The sequence below is a fragment of the Neomonachus schauinslandi genome, chromosome 11 (assembly GCF_002201575.2).
Source record: "Neomonachus schauinslandi chromosome 11, ASM220157v2, whole genome shotgun sequence".
NCBI lineage: Eukaryota > Metazoa > Chordata > Mammalia > Carnivora > Phocidae > Neomonachus > Neomonachus schauinslandi.
The window spans coordinates 97,757,075-97,772,191 of NC_058413.1; the positions used below are offsets into that span (position 1 = coordinate 97,757,075).

At 40.0% G+C, this 15,117-nt stretch overlaps 1 protein-coding gene and 1 non-coding gene across 2 annotated transcripts in view; one reads left to right on the forward strand and one right to left on the reverse strand.

Annotated features, from left to right (window-relative positions):
- The window catches only part of SIK3 (SIK family kinase 3), a 242,595-nt gene that overhangs the window by 154,171 nt on the left and 73,307 nt on the right, over positions 1–15,117 (forward strand). The window contains exon 4 of the mRNA XM_044919695.1: positions 12,729–12,890. Within this exon, the coding sequence (XP_044775630.1) occupies positions 12,729–12,890 (162 nt within the window). The remainder of the gene's footprint in view (positions 1–12,728; positions 12,891–15,117) is intronic.
- Positions 14,400–14,504, reverse strand: LOC123326279. Its single transcript, XR_006540984.1, has one exon. It is a non-coding gene; the product is annotated as a U6 spliceosomal RNA (small nuclear RNA).

Consider the following 15,117-nt stretch of genomic DNA (forward strand, 5'->3'; position numbering starts at 1 on the left):
CCTTTTGCTTTTTAATGTGGCTACTAGAAAATCTTAAATTATATAAGGGGCTCACATTTTATTTCTTCAACATTTCTGATCTAGAAGACTAGCCTCTTAAGAAAAAGGTTGGTATACTATTGAAGTTTAAAATTCAAGGGTAGAAAGATATCAAGCAAAGGCAGGTTCAAGATGTGGCCACAGGAATAGTTGCTGAACTTTGAGTCGCAGGTCACTGGAGATAAGAAGGTTCAAGGAATCATGAAGCTAAATTATCAAATAGATTATCGTCGCGGTTGTTGACATTTCCTAAGTGACCAGCAGAATCTGGATGGAGCAGTAGACTGTGACATAGTCTTCAGTGTCTTTGATAAATGTGAAGGCAAGAGAAGCAGAAAGGGGTTTACTAGATACCCTAGCGTATACCCTGGTGGTGTGAAGCTAGTGGAGACTTGGAAAACCTTACATTAATTCGTAATTCCTCATGGAATATTGTCCTTTTTTTTCTTCATGAAACCTGTAAAGGAATTGTTGGCCTCAGAGGAACTGGTTGGAAGAGGTGTGAGAATACAAGATACAAAAGCCCTGCTATGCTTTTCTGTCCTCTTAGTTGCTACTCCGCTGTCATGACTCTTCTCAAATGTTATGCTTTCTGTGAACTCTGGTCTGATTTTGCTACAGAGTTAATTGCCCTTTTTCTTCTTCCTTTGAACATACCTCTACTATAAAACTATTTGTAGTAAGTTTTTTCTTTCTCTCACCTCCCCCCTCCCCCTTGGTGCGTGTATATTTCTGAGACTGTCATTTACTGATACTAAATAATTTAGACAGTTGTCTCTTGACTTATGACCATTCTTGTGGTGGTTCTTTTGCCAGATCCTCCTCATCTTCCTAATGTCTACATTTTGGAGTACTCCTTGGCTCAGTCCTTGGACCTCTTCTCTTTTCTATGCCCATCTACTCCCTAGTTGATTTTGTATGACCCATTAAACTTTTGGCTGCTGAATTTTAAATCTACAGCCTGACCTATTCTCTGAACATTAGATTTATATATCCACATGTTTACTTGACATCTCCACTTGGATGTCTAATAGACATCTCAGTCTTAACATATGCAAACATACCCATTTACCAACTTTCTTTTCTCACCAGTCTTCCCCATCTCAATAATGGCAACTCCATTCACCCAGTTACTCACATGAAAAACTTCTCTAGAGTCACACTTAATTTATCCTTGCTCAGATCTCATGCCAAAACTATCAGTAAATCTTGGTGACTCTACCTTCAGAATGCAGGCTGAATTCAGTCACCATTTCTATCAATACCAACCTGGTCTAGGTCATCTGCTAGGATTACCGTAGTAGCCTTTAACCAGTGTCCCTGCATCTGACCTGATTCCACTATTGCAGTGAGAGTGATTCTTTAAAAATGAAAGTGAAATCTTACCACTCAGCTATTTCTATTGTCTTTCCCATCCATTTGGAGTAAATGTATGGTCCTTTCTGTGGTCAGTGAAACTCTCTATAATCTGATCTCCTGCTGCCTCTCTGACTTCAGCTCCCAGGACTCTCCCCCTTTTCACGTTGGCATTCATTTTTTGTTCCTTAAACTCTCCAGTACGTTGTCACTTTAAGTCCTTCATATATTCCATTCCTTCTTCCTGAAATACTCTTTCCCAGATACCTACATAGCTCTCCCATTTCTTTCAGATCTGTTAACAAATGTTACCTTATTAGAGAGGTCTCTGCTAGCCATGCTGTCTAAAATCTCACTTTTTCTGCTGGCCCACTATTCTGTATCTCCTTCCTTGCTTTATTTTCCTTCTTGGTTCTTACCAACAACTAACATATATGAGAGTAATGACTTTGTACATTGTGAGCCTTGCTAAATCTCTAGTACTTAGAATAGTGCCCGTAGAGGATACCTGCTCAATAAATATTTATTGATCAGCTGGGTGAAAGACTAAGTGAATGAAAGAAAGATTGTAGCATTTGAGTTGTATGCATCTGTGTCTTCATTGCTTCACGCAGTGTCTAACATATAGTAAGCACTCAGTAAAAATGATTTCATTGGGTTGCAAAGAAGTATAAGCAAGTCAAAATGGAATTTTCATGTTATTCCATAATACATTTTAGTTAATGAGTTTTGATGTGGTGGAAAATACCTTTTTGTTTTCTGGATGACTGCAGAGAAAGATATGAAGATTATGAATTCTAAGCAATGTAATAGGCTCCAGTAAATGGTTATTGAATGAACATTTATTACTCATCCATTTGATTTGTTGAAATGATTATTGCATGCTATTCAGAACTATATTACAAAGGGGCAGCCGTGACAATGTGGGTCTGTTTAATTTTGCAAACAGAATGGAGAAACTGGTTAGTTTGGCAAACCACTGAACTCATAATTTAAAACTTCCACAGTATGATTTCTTTAGATATATATCCCCAAACTTCCTATTTGAGACCGTGAAGTCATAAATCCAGTATTTTATCAAGAAAAGTTTCCTGAATATCAGGCAGAACTCATGGGCATTCATAATAAATTATTAACAGCAGTTTGTTGAAGTGTGTATGATTTATTATGGACATTCTCGGCACCTTAAAAATAACATTTCCTAATGGTGCCAACATGTATGGAACCTAGAACTTCTCACAAAGCCATTTATTTATGCTGCAGGACACTCAGAGACTGACCAGTTGGGCAGAGCCTGGGAAAGACTGACTTGTGTGACCATGCATACCAGATGTTACGTGTTTCTTATATGTTATTTTGGAACCTTCTGTTTGCTTGAGAACACTATCGCATTTGTTTATTTGAGCGCCCTGGTACATGCTGGGTTTGTGTTTTGTTTATAACTTGTTTTTCCTATTTAATCCTTACGACCTTCTGTATATCTTTACAACTAAAATACTATTTGCCCTCTAAATTATTTACTCCCTTTGGCTATAAAAACTAGCAGTTTTCTAAGGCTTTAGTGACAGAAGCAAGTAACTTTCTCGCTGAACTTTGTTTAACCACTCTGAATTAAGACATTTAACTTCTCTCTCCTCCCCAAATAATTTTCCATTCATTCTTCATTTTTTGGTTTTATTTTCTTAATATCAGCCATGACTTTAGCATTTATGTTTGCAACCTGCCCCAGATAGATGAGGAAACCACCTGTGCTTAGTGCTTAAAAACTTAGTTTGATGACCTTACTTTACTGCTAACTATCCATTCATAGTTGTGCGATCACCCTGCCAGTTCTACCATTACATAAAAATAAATGCTCCCAAGAATTAGCAAAATACTTTTACTGCATTTAATATATACAAGTCCCAAAGGAATATGTTTGCCTGGCTCCTGCATTAATATTTTTTCCTGAGGGTTTTCTGAACTGTTTTTTTCCTAACGCTCTTTGGAAAATGCAGTTTCTCTGCCTAAGTAAAACTACTAGAAAATATAAGAATATTTTAATCATAATATTTAGAAGTTGACTTTATATAAGGAGATTTTTAAATCACATATATGGAATTAGTGCATTATATTTTGGTGTGCTGTCAAACTTTGATGTCCTGAAGATATTTTCTGGGCTGGTGTGTGTGTGTATGAGAGAGAGATTGAAATTGATTGATCCCACTTTTATTTTATTTATTTTTTGAGAGAGAGAGAGCACGCGTGAGCACAGTGGGGGAGGAGGGGCAGAGAGAGAGGAAGAGAAGAATCTCAAGCAGGCTCCACGTCCTGAGCCGAAATCAAGAGTTGGGTGCTTAGCTAACTAAGTCACCCAGGTGCCCCTGATTGATCCCATTTTTTAAAGCCATTCTGGTAAAATACACATAACATACAGTTTACCATTGTAACCATTCTAAGTGTGCAGTTCAGTGGCATTAATTATGTTCACGTTATTGTGCTACCATCACTACCCTCCATTCACAGAACTCTTTTTGTTCTGCAAAACTGAAAGTCGGTGTCCGTTAAACACTAACTTCACATTTACCCATTTTTCGACCCTTGGCAGTCCCATTCTGTGTTCTGTCTCTATGAATTTGACTATTCTAGGTACCTCAAACAAGTAGAATCATATAGTATTTGTCCTTCTTTGACTGGCTTGTTGCACTTTGCATAATGTCCTTAAGGTTCATTCATGTTGTTGTATGTGTCAAAATTTCCTTCCTCTTTAAGGCTGAGTAATATTCCATTGTGTGTGTACACCACTTTTTGTTTATCCGTTTATCCAGGAATGGATACATGGGTTGTTTCCACCTTTTGGCTACTGGACATAATGCTGTTATGAACATCAGTGTACAAATGATAGATTCCATTTCTAAAAGCTTTTTAATGTAAGCATTTTCAAATATATGTAAGAAGGAAGAGAATAGTATAATGAACTCTGTGCTCATCATGCAGTTTTGATAACTATCAACATTTTGCTGTTTTTTCATCCTTTCCCCCAACTTTATATATATATATATATTTAAGATTTTATTTATTTGTCAGAGAGAGAGCGAGGGGAGGGGAGCATAAGCAGGGGGAACGGCAGGCAGAGGGAGAAGCAGGCGCCCTGCTGCGCAAGGAGCCCGATGTGGGGCTCATTCCCAGGACCCTGGGATCATGTCCTGAGCCGAAGGCAGATGCTTAACCGACTGAGCCACCCAGGCACCCCATCGTAACATCTGTTTATAGTTTGCTCAAACCATGATGCAGCAAAGTCCATACATCCATTAAGTTGATAAGTGTCTCAAATTTTCAATAATTTGTAACAGCCCTAACCCTCTCCTGCAGACACACACTTATTTTCTATGCCATTTATTTGTTGACGAAACTAGATCATCCTGTAAAATTTCCCACATTATGGATTCGGATCCTCCTTGTGTCATTGAGCATATGTTCCTCTAGCTGACTATGTTTTGTAAAGTGGTTTGGTTAAACACAGGCCAGTGTGGGGGCAACGGGGGCAGGAATACTTTGTCTTCCTATTGCATCATCTCAGGAGTTGTGTAATGCCTGGTTTCCCCACTTCTAGTGATGTATAAAGTTTTATAAAGGTCTTATAAAGTTTCCCATCAACCTTTGACCTAATGTTTTAGCCACTCTTCTTATTTGCTTAGACACATACTACATTAGAAGTTGCAAAATGGTGATTTTCTATTTTCTCATTCTTTCTGTATTTGTTAGCTCTAATTCTTTTGTAAAGAACGTTGCCTGTAAACTATTTAGAAACTATAGTAAAGGCAAAATAAGTGTTTGATTCTTCTCCTTTATGTTAAATTTCAGAATAATGCATTGGTACCCTATCAGTCTCCAGTGGTGACCAAAAAAGTTGATTTTATTTGTAATAACATTATGAATTTATGAATTTTAATACATTTGATGTGTTTCAGTCCCTTGAGTTGTTATTCTTTTGATCAAATTATTCCACTTAGCCAGCGGGAGCCTCTTTAAGTTGACTCCTGTGTCCTTTTGACATGATCCCAATAGTCTTTGATAGCTTCCTTGCTTTTAGGTAAGGTATCTCAGGCTTACCCTGAACATTTCTTGTCTCCGACCTGGACTCAAACATGTCTCCTAGGAGCTGTGGTTCTTTCAAGTGGAAAATAGCATGTAGAGACCAGAATCTGTGCCCTTGGGATACTTATTACTGCTACTGGGCTTTCATTGCTTAGAGGCCTTCTCAGGGCACAGAGGTAGGAAATAAGTATTTTTTTTTTTTAATGTAGAGGAAAGTAAACAGGAGTTTGTACTAACATTCCAATTGAATTTAAGATTTCAGCATTTTTAACTTCTTGAATATTATGTATCTAGATCTTGTTTCTCTTATGCTGAAAATTGTGGTTCCAAATGACTTTAGCCTAATTACATATTTGATATCAAAGAATGGGAGCAAAATTGATTCAAGGCAATCCCAATATTAAGGAGACTGGTTCTTTTCGTCCTGAGGGTATCTCCCATTAAGACAAAACACTGTGTGTGTCACTTAAAAGTATTCTCTGATTGGTTATGTCACAGCTTAACTCACAGCTAGTTTCACTTTTTTCCAGTTGGGTTTTTTAGAAATTTGGTTTTTTTAGAAATTACTTTTTCTTCTCTTTGATTCAGTTGTGAGTGGTTTGCGTTATTTAGGACATTACGTGTTTCTAAGATTAAAGCTAAAACAGGGTACCTAAAACAGGGTACATTCAGGAAAGTCTAGCTTCCACCTCCTTTTCATTCCCCTTGTAAGTAATCATTTTTAGAAAGTTTTCACTTAATATTACTTCTTCTAGAAAATATAAATAAATGTACACACATGCACATTCGTATTTTCTCTCCCTTCCTGTAAACAGAAGCACACTGTACATATTTTCCTACACTTTACAGGGATTCATAGATAGAAACCCATCCATGGGCCAAGAAAGCCTAGTCTAGAAGGGAAGACACACATGTTAAGAAATAATTGTAATACAATTGTTTGCTGATACTATGGAAATATATAGAATAAATGCCATTAGACACAAATTATGGAGTATTTTCTTCTAGGGTAGGTGAGTAGGTTAGGAAAAGCTTCAGATAAATGACCTTTCAGCTGGTTTTCAAAGAATGAACTTGATTTAGAGCCTGCAGGTTATACTAGGAATCAGGGAATAACCTCTGTATTGCAAAATTAGCCAACCCACATTTGCTAGTATATGGGTGCAGCGCGTGAAACATTTGCACTACATAAGAAATGTCTGAATAACATTCTTGGAAAGCCTTTTGGAATATATGGGATTCTGTTTCATAGGCTGCCTGGGCTTGATGCTTAGTCTAGAAGTATTTTTTTAAGAAGCTATAAGAAAACAAATCCTCTTTTATACATTAATGTGACGGGACTTCGTATCAAAAGAATAGCCTGTTTTTGTTACAAAGACTAACATAAACCGTGCTTAGTTTATAAACTTCGTTTAGTGACAGAATGAAGAGTAAAGAAATATGTTTTTACAAAAGTTTATAGTCTTTTCTCTGGCTGATATTCCTTGAGTTAACCTGTAATTATGAAGCATCGATCATATGCAGAGTATTCTTTTGTATGTAGTAAGGAGGCATAGGAAACAATGGAAATAGTTCTGGTTTAAAACTTAAAGAACTGGGGGCACCTGGGTGGCTCAGTTGTTAAGCGTCTGCCTTCGGCTCAGGTCGTGATCCCGGGGTCCTGGGATCGAGCCCCGCATTGGGCTCCCCGCTCCGCGGGAGGCCTGCTTCTCCCTCTGCTGCTCCCCTTGCTTGTGTTCCCTCTCTCACTATGTCTCTCTGTCAAATAAATAAATGAAATCTTAAAAAAAAAAACAAAAACTTAAAGAACTAAGGCATATCTTGTGACTGTAATTGTTTCACAAAGAAATTGTGTTTTTTTGAGACTTTGAAGGAAAATGTTTAATTTACTTGGGATAGATGGAGGAAAACAGAGTGTGCTTTTTGTTGTTGGATCTGCAGGAATACTCGGTAATGAGAAACTCCCAAGTCATTCCGTATCTTGAGTGCGGTGGTCGTTCCACAAGCGGACACGTGATAAAATGACATAGGAGTGTACGCCCGTTGTACCCGTGTCAGATTCTGGGTTTTGATATTGTTCTAGCATTATGTAAGATTTGCCCGTTGGGGGGTAAGTGGGTGGAGGGTTACATGGGCTCTGTCTGTACTCTCTTTGCAACTTCCTGTGCATCTGTAATTATTTCAAAATAAAAAGTTTTTAAAAAGTTTATTACTCTGGCAGTTGTTTTGAGAGTGGATCACAGGGGGCCAAGGACAGAATCAAGGGTCCTAGTTAGGAGCAGTAGGACGAGCTATATACAGTGAACCAGGAGGGGGAGAATGTCTGTTGGACTAGGCTGCTGACATGGGGGTGGGTTGGAGATGCGGTGAGGGCTAGTTGAATTCTGGCTGTATTTTGAAGGTAGAGCTAATAAAATCTGCTGATGGATTGAATGTGGGTGTGGGAGAAAGAGAATGGGGAGACAATGAGGGTTTGGGCCTGGAAGCCGGGAAGCATGAAGAAAAAAGATTTCAACAAGAAGCAGCAACAAGTAAAGAAGCTGGTGTGAGGTAGTTGGATTCTTGGCAAGGAAAACAAAGTAGCAAACCTCCTTCCTCCAGTCAGCCGCAGCTTTGGGCCTGCACGGGTCTGCACGGGTCTGCACGGGTTAGGGACGGCATGATACTCAAGTGAGGGCCCTTGTGTTAACCTGCTCCCAGGCAGCTGAGTTCTCTTGGCCTCGCCCTGGCTTTTTTGGAAAGAAGCATTTGTTTGATAAACAGGAAGTCGTTTCCATGGGTGTAGAAAGAAGAAATGATAGAAGCGAGGGCAAAGCACTGAGCTGTCTGCTGTGGTTAGCTTGGAATTGGCAGAAATGTTCTCAGGTAGCCACCTAAGCTTCACACACAGACCGCTTTACTCCCATTCTGGACTGGGCTATTTCTTTATCATGAAAAATGAAGAGTTTCTGCCCTCTTGCGTGACCCCCTGTCAGGGAATGTTCATTTTCAGCTAGTGTTTTGGATCAGTTAGAGTCATAGGCTTAGCAGACAAAAGGAGACAGTGTCTGTTTATAGTGGAAAAGTGACTTATTTTGAGAAGTGTTGGCTCCCCACCACTGTCCCATTAGCGGCATGCCTCTGACACTCCGGGGAAGCTGGTCGAGGGACGTTAACCGCCTTATGTGTATTTTTGCCCTTTGAAAGGTTAGAATCTAAATGTACCACAAGATATTTCTTCCTGAGTCCGATTAGGACAGAATCCCAAGCCGGGAATTCTGAAGCAAACCTTATACATGCACTTGCTCTGATACTTTTAAACTTTGGAGTTCATTCCCTCCCCTTCTAAGAATGCTACTCGCGAGGTATATATATATCCCTTGGTGTCACTAGCTTCTTCCTATCTTATGAGGAAGAGCCGATAAGAAAGATTAAAGAAGTCCAGTGCCAGGTGATTTATGGCAGTTGCAAAGTGAGAAAGACAACGTCGACTCCTTCCTTTTGATAAGAGCTTGAAACAGGAGACCCATTTTCTCCATTGAGCTGAGAGTCCCCTCCTCCTTGTCTTGGCTGACGTGGTCGGGGTGAAGCTGTGATAGAGAGAAACCTGCAGTGTGCCGCAGAGGTAGAACACGGTAGCCAAGTAGCCAAGTAGTGCATTGTTGAGGGGGCTTCAGTGGTGGGGTCGCTGCTGCTGCTGCGCGTGTGGGACCGGAGAGCGGCTGGGCTCAGGGGCGGGGCCAGGCTGCCATGTGGGAAGTTCGGGACCGAGGATAGCGGTACTAGGTCGCTCAGTATTTAGGAGAACTAGCTCACTGAGCTGCCTGGAAGAAGCAGAACAATTCTTTCGAGTTCCTGGCAACGGAGGTTTATCCCGACAAGATTCACAGTGTATTTTACTTTGAATATTGAGTGGTTCAGGAGCCGCTTTGTTTCATGTGCCTTCTGAAATCACCCCAGTATTTATTCAAATGCTGTGACTTTGTGTTAAGTCCAGGCTGGGCGACTGCTCTGGGTTCCTTTGCTGGAAGTTAAACGTCACATTTGAGCTCGCAGAAGTTTTGCTGCCTGCCTAGAGGGCACATATGAACATAAAGCAGCCATTTGTCCGCGGGCAGCTGAAAGGCAGTTTCGGCAGGGTTCTGGAAACCACTGCAGGCTGCCGGCTTCCTGGCACACCCACTAGCCCCCATGGGTTTACTCTGAATGCAAACTACCAGGGATGGGAGGTGGGGTGGTGGTGGCGGCAGTAATAAGATGGGCAGAAATAAAAACAGAGCCTGAAAAGTCTGAACGACATTGAGCCAAGATGGTCCTGTACTGGAGAAGAGCACAGTGCTCCCAGAGCGGAGAAAACGTGAACATCAGACACAGTAACTAGGAAAAAAAGATCTGCTGCTTGCAGCCAGCACTTTAAAAAAGGGATTTGTGTATCTTTGTATTCATAACTGTAGGGATACTGTAGGTGTCTTTGGGAAAATATATATAGCCTAAGCTCTTTTACCCAGTGTGCTGCTATCACAAATACCTTTTAACTAGAACCATGTTAACAGTGACATTTGATGTATATAATAATTACTTTCAAGCACTATGAATCCTGAAGAACCTCAGGACCTATTAGCCAAATGCTTGAATAGTCTCTGTATAATACTGAGTGGACTTTTTAAAAAATAGCTGTTTAAATGTCCTTGAAAGTTAAAGTTATATAGGATAATTCTTAATCATAGTACAAGTTTATTCCCAAATATGCTATCCTTTCTTTGGCCACAGTGTGTAACAGGGTGTATTTCTGTTTAGCAGATCAAGAGGTGGGGATATTGGCAGTATAAATGATTTGTCCAAGGACAACCAGTGTGTCATTGTGGAGATAAAACAGGACTAGGCTGCATTCCACCAGCTCCTGGCCTCTGCAGCAGTTTTGAGAACTTTCCAGTCATTTTAGGAAAACAAAGTACTTAGAAAATATAAAGAGTTTTTTTTTTTAATAAAAGAAAATCACTTATTTTGGAAATCACGAAATTAATCATTCTGTTGTATTTAAGAAGCTCTTTGATGTGTTCTGGTAATTAGTATTTACTGCCAGACGAATGTCTCTTGGGCATTTTAATTAATGGGTGGCTTGGCCAAATGAGCTTCTGATGGTAAACCTTCATAAGGGTTTATTTTTATGTTTCTCAAGAATAGCTGTCTCTTCAAAGCCCTTTAATTAGACAAAGTTTAGCAGCTAAAACATATTATTAGAATAATTAGGCCTTGGGTTAAGAGGAATAGGGGTCAAAGGAGCAGGTACTGTTAGAGAGAATGGCGTCTTAAAATAAAACCTAGCGTTGCATGTTTGATGGATGTCCAGTTCTTTAACAGCTTGTATTAAGTGACTCTCCCTGGTTAGGGACTTTGTGTTATTTAAAGTTCATTTGACAGATCTCACCAGAAGCGTAAATACACCAGAGTGTGCGCTCGTTCATCACTACCTCTGAACTCCTGTAGAAAGTGGGGTTCTAGTCCTTTTAACTTCTAAGCTGAAGACTTCCTGTTTTCTCTTTTTTTTCCCCTACTACCTTGGTCACCTTGGCTATAATCAGGGATTCTTTTTGAGGAAAATGCTTCAAGGAACTGGTCTAGGAGCCACTGATAACACAATTGCAGTAATTCCGTTGAAGGGTCTTTCTTAATAATTTAAGTGATCCTGTAAGACGGTGTTCTTAAAATTGCTGTAGTATTGATCTCCCAAATTGTATGCTTTTTGTGGTCAGAATGTAGTTTGAATTATTTGAAAATCTGCTGTGTTAGATGGATTGTCGTTTGGCTCCCCTTCATCACGCCCCACCCCCATTTCTTGTCCTAAGCCCTGAATCTTGGTATCACTACTAGTGCATGTGTCTTCTCGCAGACTTCTCTTTGTGATGAAGAAGAGATATATCCGATTGGTCCTGTGGGTGATCTCCATGGTGTCCAAACAGTTGGGTAGGATTATTGAGACTACTCTTGATAAACAGTAATACACCTATTTATATTATCTGGTTTTCTCACTTTCCCACTATCTCTGGATGCTTATGATGGCAAATGTGTCCTTTTCCCACCTAGATGAGTTAGTTTAAGGATAGGAAGTTGTTTTTTTTTTTTTAAAGATTTTATTTATTTATTTGACAGAGAGAGAGACAGTGAGGAGGGAACACAAGCAGGGGGAGTGGGAGAGGGAGAAGCAGGCTCCCCACTGAGCAGGGAGCCCGATGCGGGGCTCGATCCCAGGACCCTGGGTCATGACCTGAGCCGAAGGCAGACGCTTAACGACTGAGCCACCCAGGCGCCCCAAGGATAGGAAGTTTTAAGTAGAGCAAGTCGTATTGCCAGTGTTCCTCATCCCATCAGCTGTTATGATCTCAATATGTTATTAGTTAGATGAAGAACTGGGGTTTAGGATTAGCCACTATTAGAAAAAATACTTAATTGTATTGGTATTGGTAATTGGAAATTAATGGGATTGGCTCTGGGTCAATCAGTTCATTTTTAAATATGGACGTTAGCTTGATTTATAGTATTACAAAGTTAATTTGCTGTAGCTTAGTTAGCCACATTGCCAATGAAATAATTTCATTGAAAGTGGTAGAAACTTCCCTTTGTTTTCTAATGTTGTCTGTAAAAACTAGTAACAATTTAAGAAATAATTGAAAAGCACATAAATGCAGATGGAAAGACACAGGCATATTATTATGCATTCCAGAGTATAGTCACCAAATAAGTACATTTTTATGTTAAACTGTAAAACTTTGAGAAAGCAGAAGAGAGATTAGCATAGATGGGCTCCTTTATCAAGCCGTTTTCCCCCTTAGCAGTGACTAAGTTCTGTCTGTTCTTCTCCAAAATGATTGATTATTGTGACTCTGCTTTTTGACTCACCCTTTAGCACAGGAAATATTGCTGATTCTTATCTTCATGCTTATGTTTGCTGTGTGTATGTAATCTCATGCAATGGAGATAAGAGAGAGGAGGTGTTGAGTGTGATGATTCTCCAAAAATACCATGATAACCCTCAGAACTCTTTTCTTACAGTAGAGCATAGGTAGTCCTGTGCATGCTCATGTACACTGAAAACGGTCTGGGGACTGTTTGCTAATGGGTTTCTATAGACACAGACCAGGGCCCCAAGTGTTGCCATTTGTTTGTTTCACTTCTTCAACTGTTCATCTGGTGGCCCCCTGGCATCCCTTCTGGAGTCCATCTTTTGAAGCGATGCCCATGTGCAAAATGAGAACTCACTGTGCTCTTCTTCACCGCAGACCACCTGGTGGCCCATGGCAGAATGGCCGAGAAGGAGGCCCGTCGGAAGTTCAAACAGATTGTGGCAGCCGTCTATTTTTGTCACTGTCGGAACATTGTTCATCGTGATCTAAAAGCTGAAAATTTGCTTCTGGATGCCAATCTGAATATTAAAATAGCAGGTGAGAAGTGCGTTGAGGATGTGAAATAGGAACAAAAGAGCTTTTCCTTCAAGGTTCTTAAACAAGGGATTGTCTGTTTCCATCTATTCAGAAAGAGGTATTGGAAAATGAAAGATTTGCACGTGTGTGTGGCTTGGAAAATGATAAACTTTCAAAACACATTTATGTTCTTTTTCATGTAGTATTGGATGGAACTAGGCTGGGGAGGAAGAAGGAAAAGGGTGATATTTAAAATTCTCTCAGTTTGGTTGACAGTCTCTTAAATAATAAGGAATAAAGGATAGAATAAAGTGGAGAGAACAACTGCTAAGCTTGTAAGCCCCGTCAGCTTTACTTGAGGAGGCTGATTTATGTCACTGCTGAAGACTGTGGTTTTATGATAGTTTAGGAAGAGCAGATCTTACATCGGTTTAAAGGCAGTCCATCTCTTTATGTCCTCAGATTTCACTCGTCTGCTCATCTGAGGGTGCCTAAAAAGCACTTTTCACTGCCTCACTCTATTCCTACTTCACTTTCAATAAACTATCAGCATTTGCCTAACCAATACAAGCTCACCACCTATTGATAGAAGAAAGTGACTGCAGTCTAGACAGAAAGTAGAAACATGAAAAGAAACCAGTTTTGTTTTCCGACAGTTTTCAGTACTGCATTGTGTGTCCCCCGTCTCGCAGGTAAAAAGGGAAGGGGCGTCTCCTATAGAAAATTGAAGTACAGCTAGAATAGAATTGCCTTGAAAGTCAAGGTAAAAACAGTTCTAAGGACTTCCCTCCTTAAAAGGGTGGGAGTTGAGGGTTCAGATTTATGTTATATTACAGGTCAAAGTACCTACTTGTACCCTTCCAGGTTGGTGATTCTACTGACTGTTTTGTGTAGGTAAATCTAGATAAGTCTTTCCAGGCTCTACTTTCACATCCTTGGAATGTCACCGAACTTTTTAGTTATCTACGTTCGGCTGATGGATGCACTGTTGCTTAGTACTTTCACATAGTTGTAAGCTCCTTGAGTCCTTCATTTGCCCAGTGCATAGTAGGCAGGAATTAAATGCTTTCTTTATCTTACATAAAATCACATTTTTCCTTTGTCCTTAAGTCTGTTTTATATTCCCCAAAGCTCTCTAGATGCTAGCAGTTCCCAGACAAGTGGGTAGTGTGGAAAGACCGGCAATTTCAAACCCTCTTCTGTAATTTTTCACTGTAGCTTCAATTCAATTAATGGTAATAACATCTACTAAGCTTCACAGTCCTTAAAAGTATAATAAAATGTTGTGTTAATTTCCTATTGTCGCTGTAACAAATTACCACAAACATAGTAGTTTGAAACAATACAACTTATTATCTTACAGTTCTAGAGGTCAGAAATTTGAAATGAGTCTTTTTTCTTTTTCTTTTTTAAAAATGTTATTACATTTTTTATTTTAATCCCAGTATAGTTAACACACAAGGTTATATTAGTTGCAGATACACAGGTCGTGATTCAACACTTCCGTACATCACTCAGGGCTCATCATGAAAAAATAAGGAACGCTTCACGAATTTGCGTGTCACCCTTGGGCAGGGGCCGTGCTAACCCTCTCTACCGTCCCCGTGTTAGTATGTGTGCTGCCGAAGTGAGCCCCCGAAATGAGCCTTATGGGGCTAAAATCAAGCTGTTGGTAGGACTGGTTCCACCTGGAGTCTCTGGAGAATCCATCTCCTTGCCGGTTTCAGCTTCCGGAGGCCCTGCACTCCTTGGTTCTGGTCCTTTCTTCATAGCACGCCGCCTGGTGCTCCCATTGTCAAATCTCCCACTCCTAGCCTGATCCTCCTGCTTCCCTCTTAGAGGGACCCTTGTGATTACATTGAGCCGTCCCGGATAGCCCAGGATGATCTCCCCATCACCCAGTCACATCTACAGAAGTCCCTTTTACCACATAGGTACCACATTCGCAGGTTCCATGGATTAGGACGTGGGTGTCTTTTGAGTGGCTTTTATGCAGTCTGCCACAGATGTGATTGTAGGGTTCCTTGGATTACTGACTAGGGTAGGAGGTTAAAAGAAGGCCCTCTTTTTCTTCTATAGCTGTGTTCTACCTTCACTGACAAAAGGTTAAAAATTTTTTTATGCTTCCTTGGTTCTTGATTTTGACTTTAGAACCATTTTGATTTAGTTTGGGGAGATTAGTTCAGGAGGCTCTTTGTTTTTGTATTGAGAAACCAAGTGTAAAAGCAGGGGTCCGTGATAATTGAAA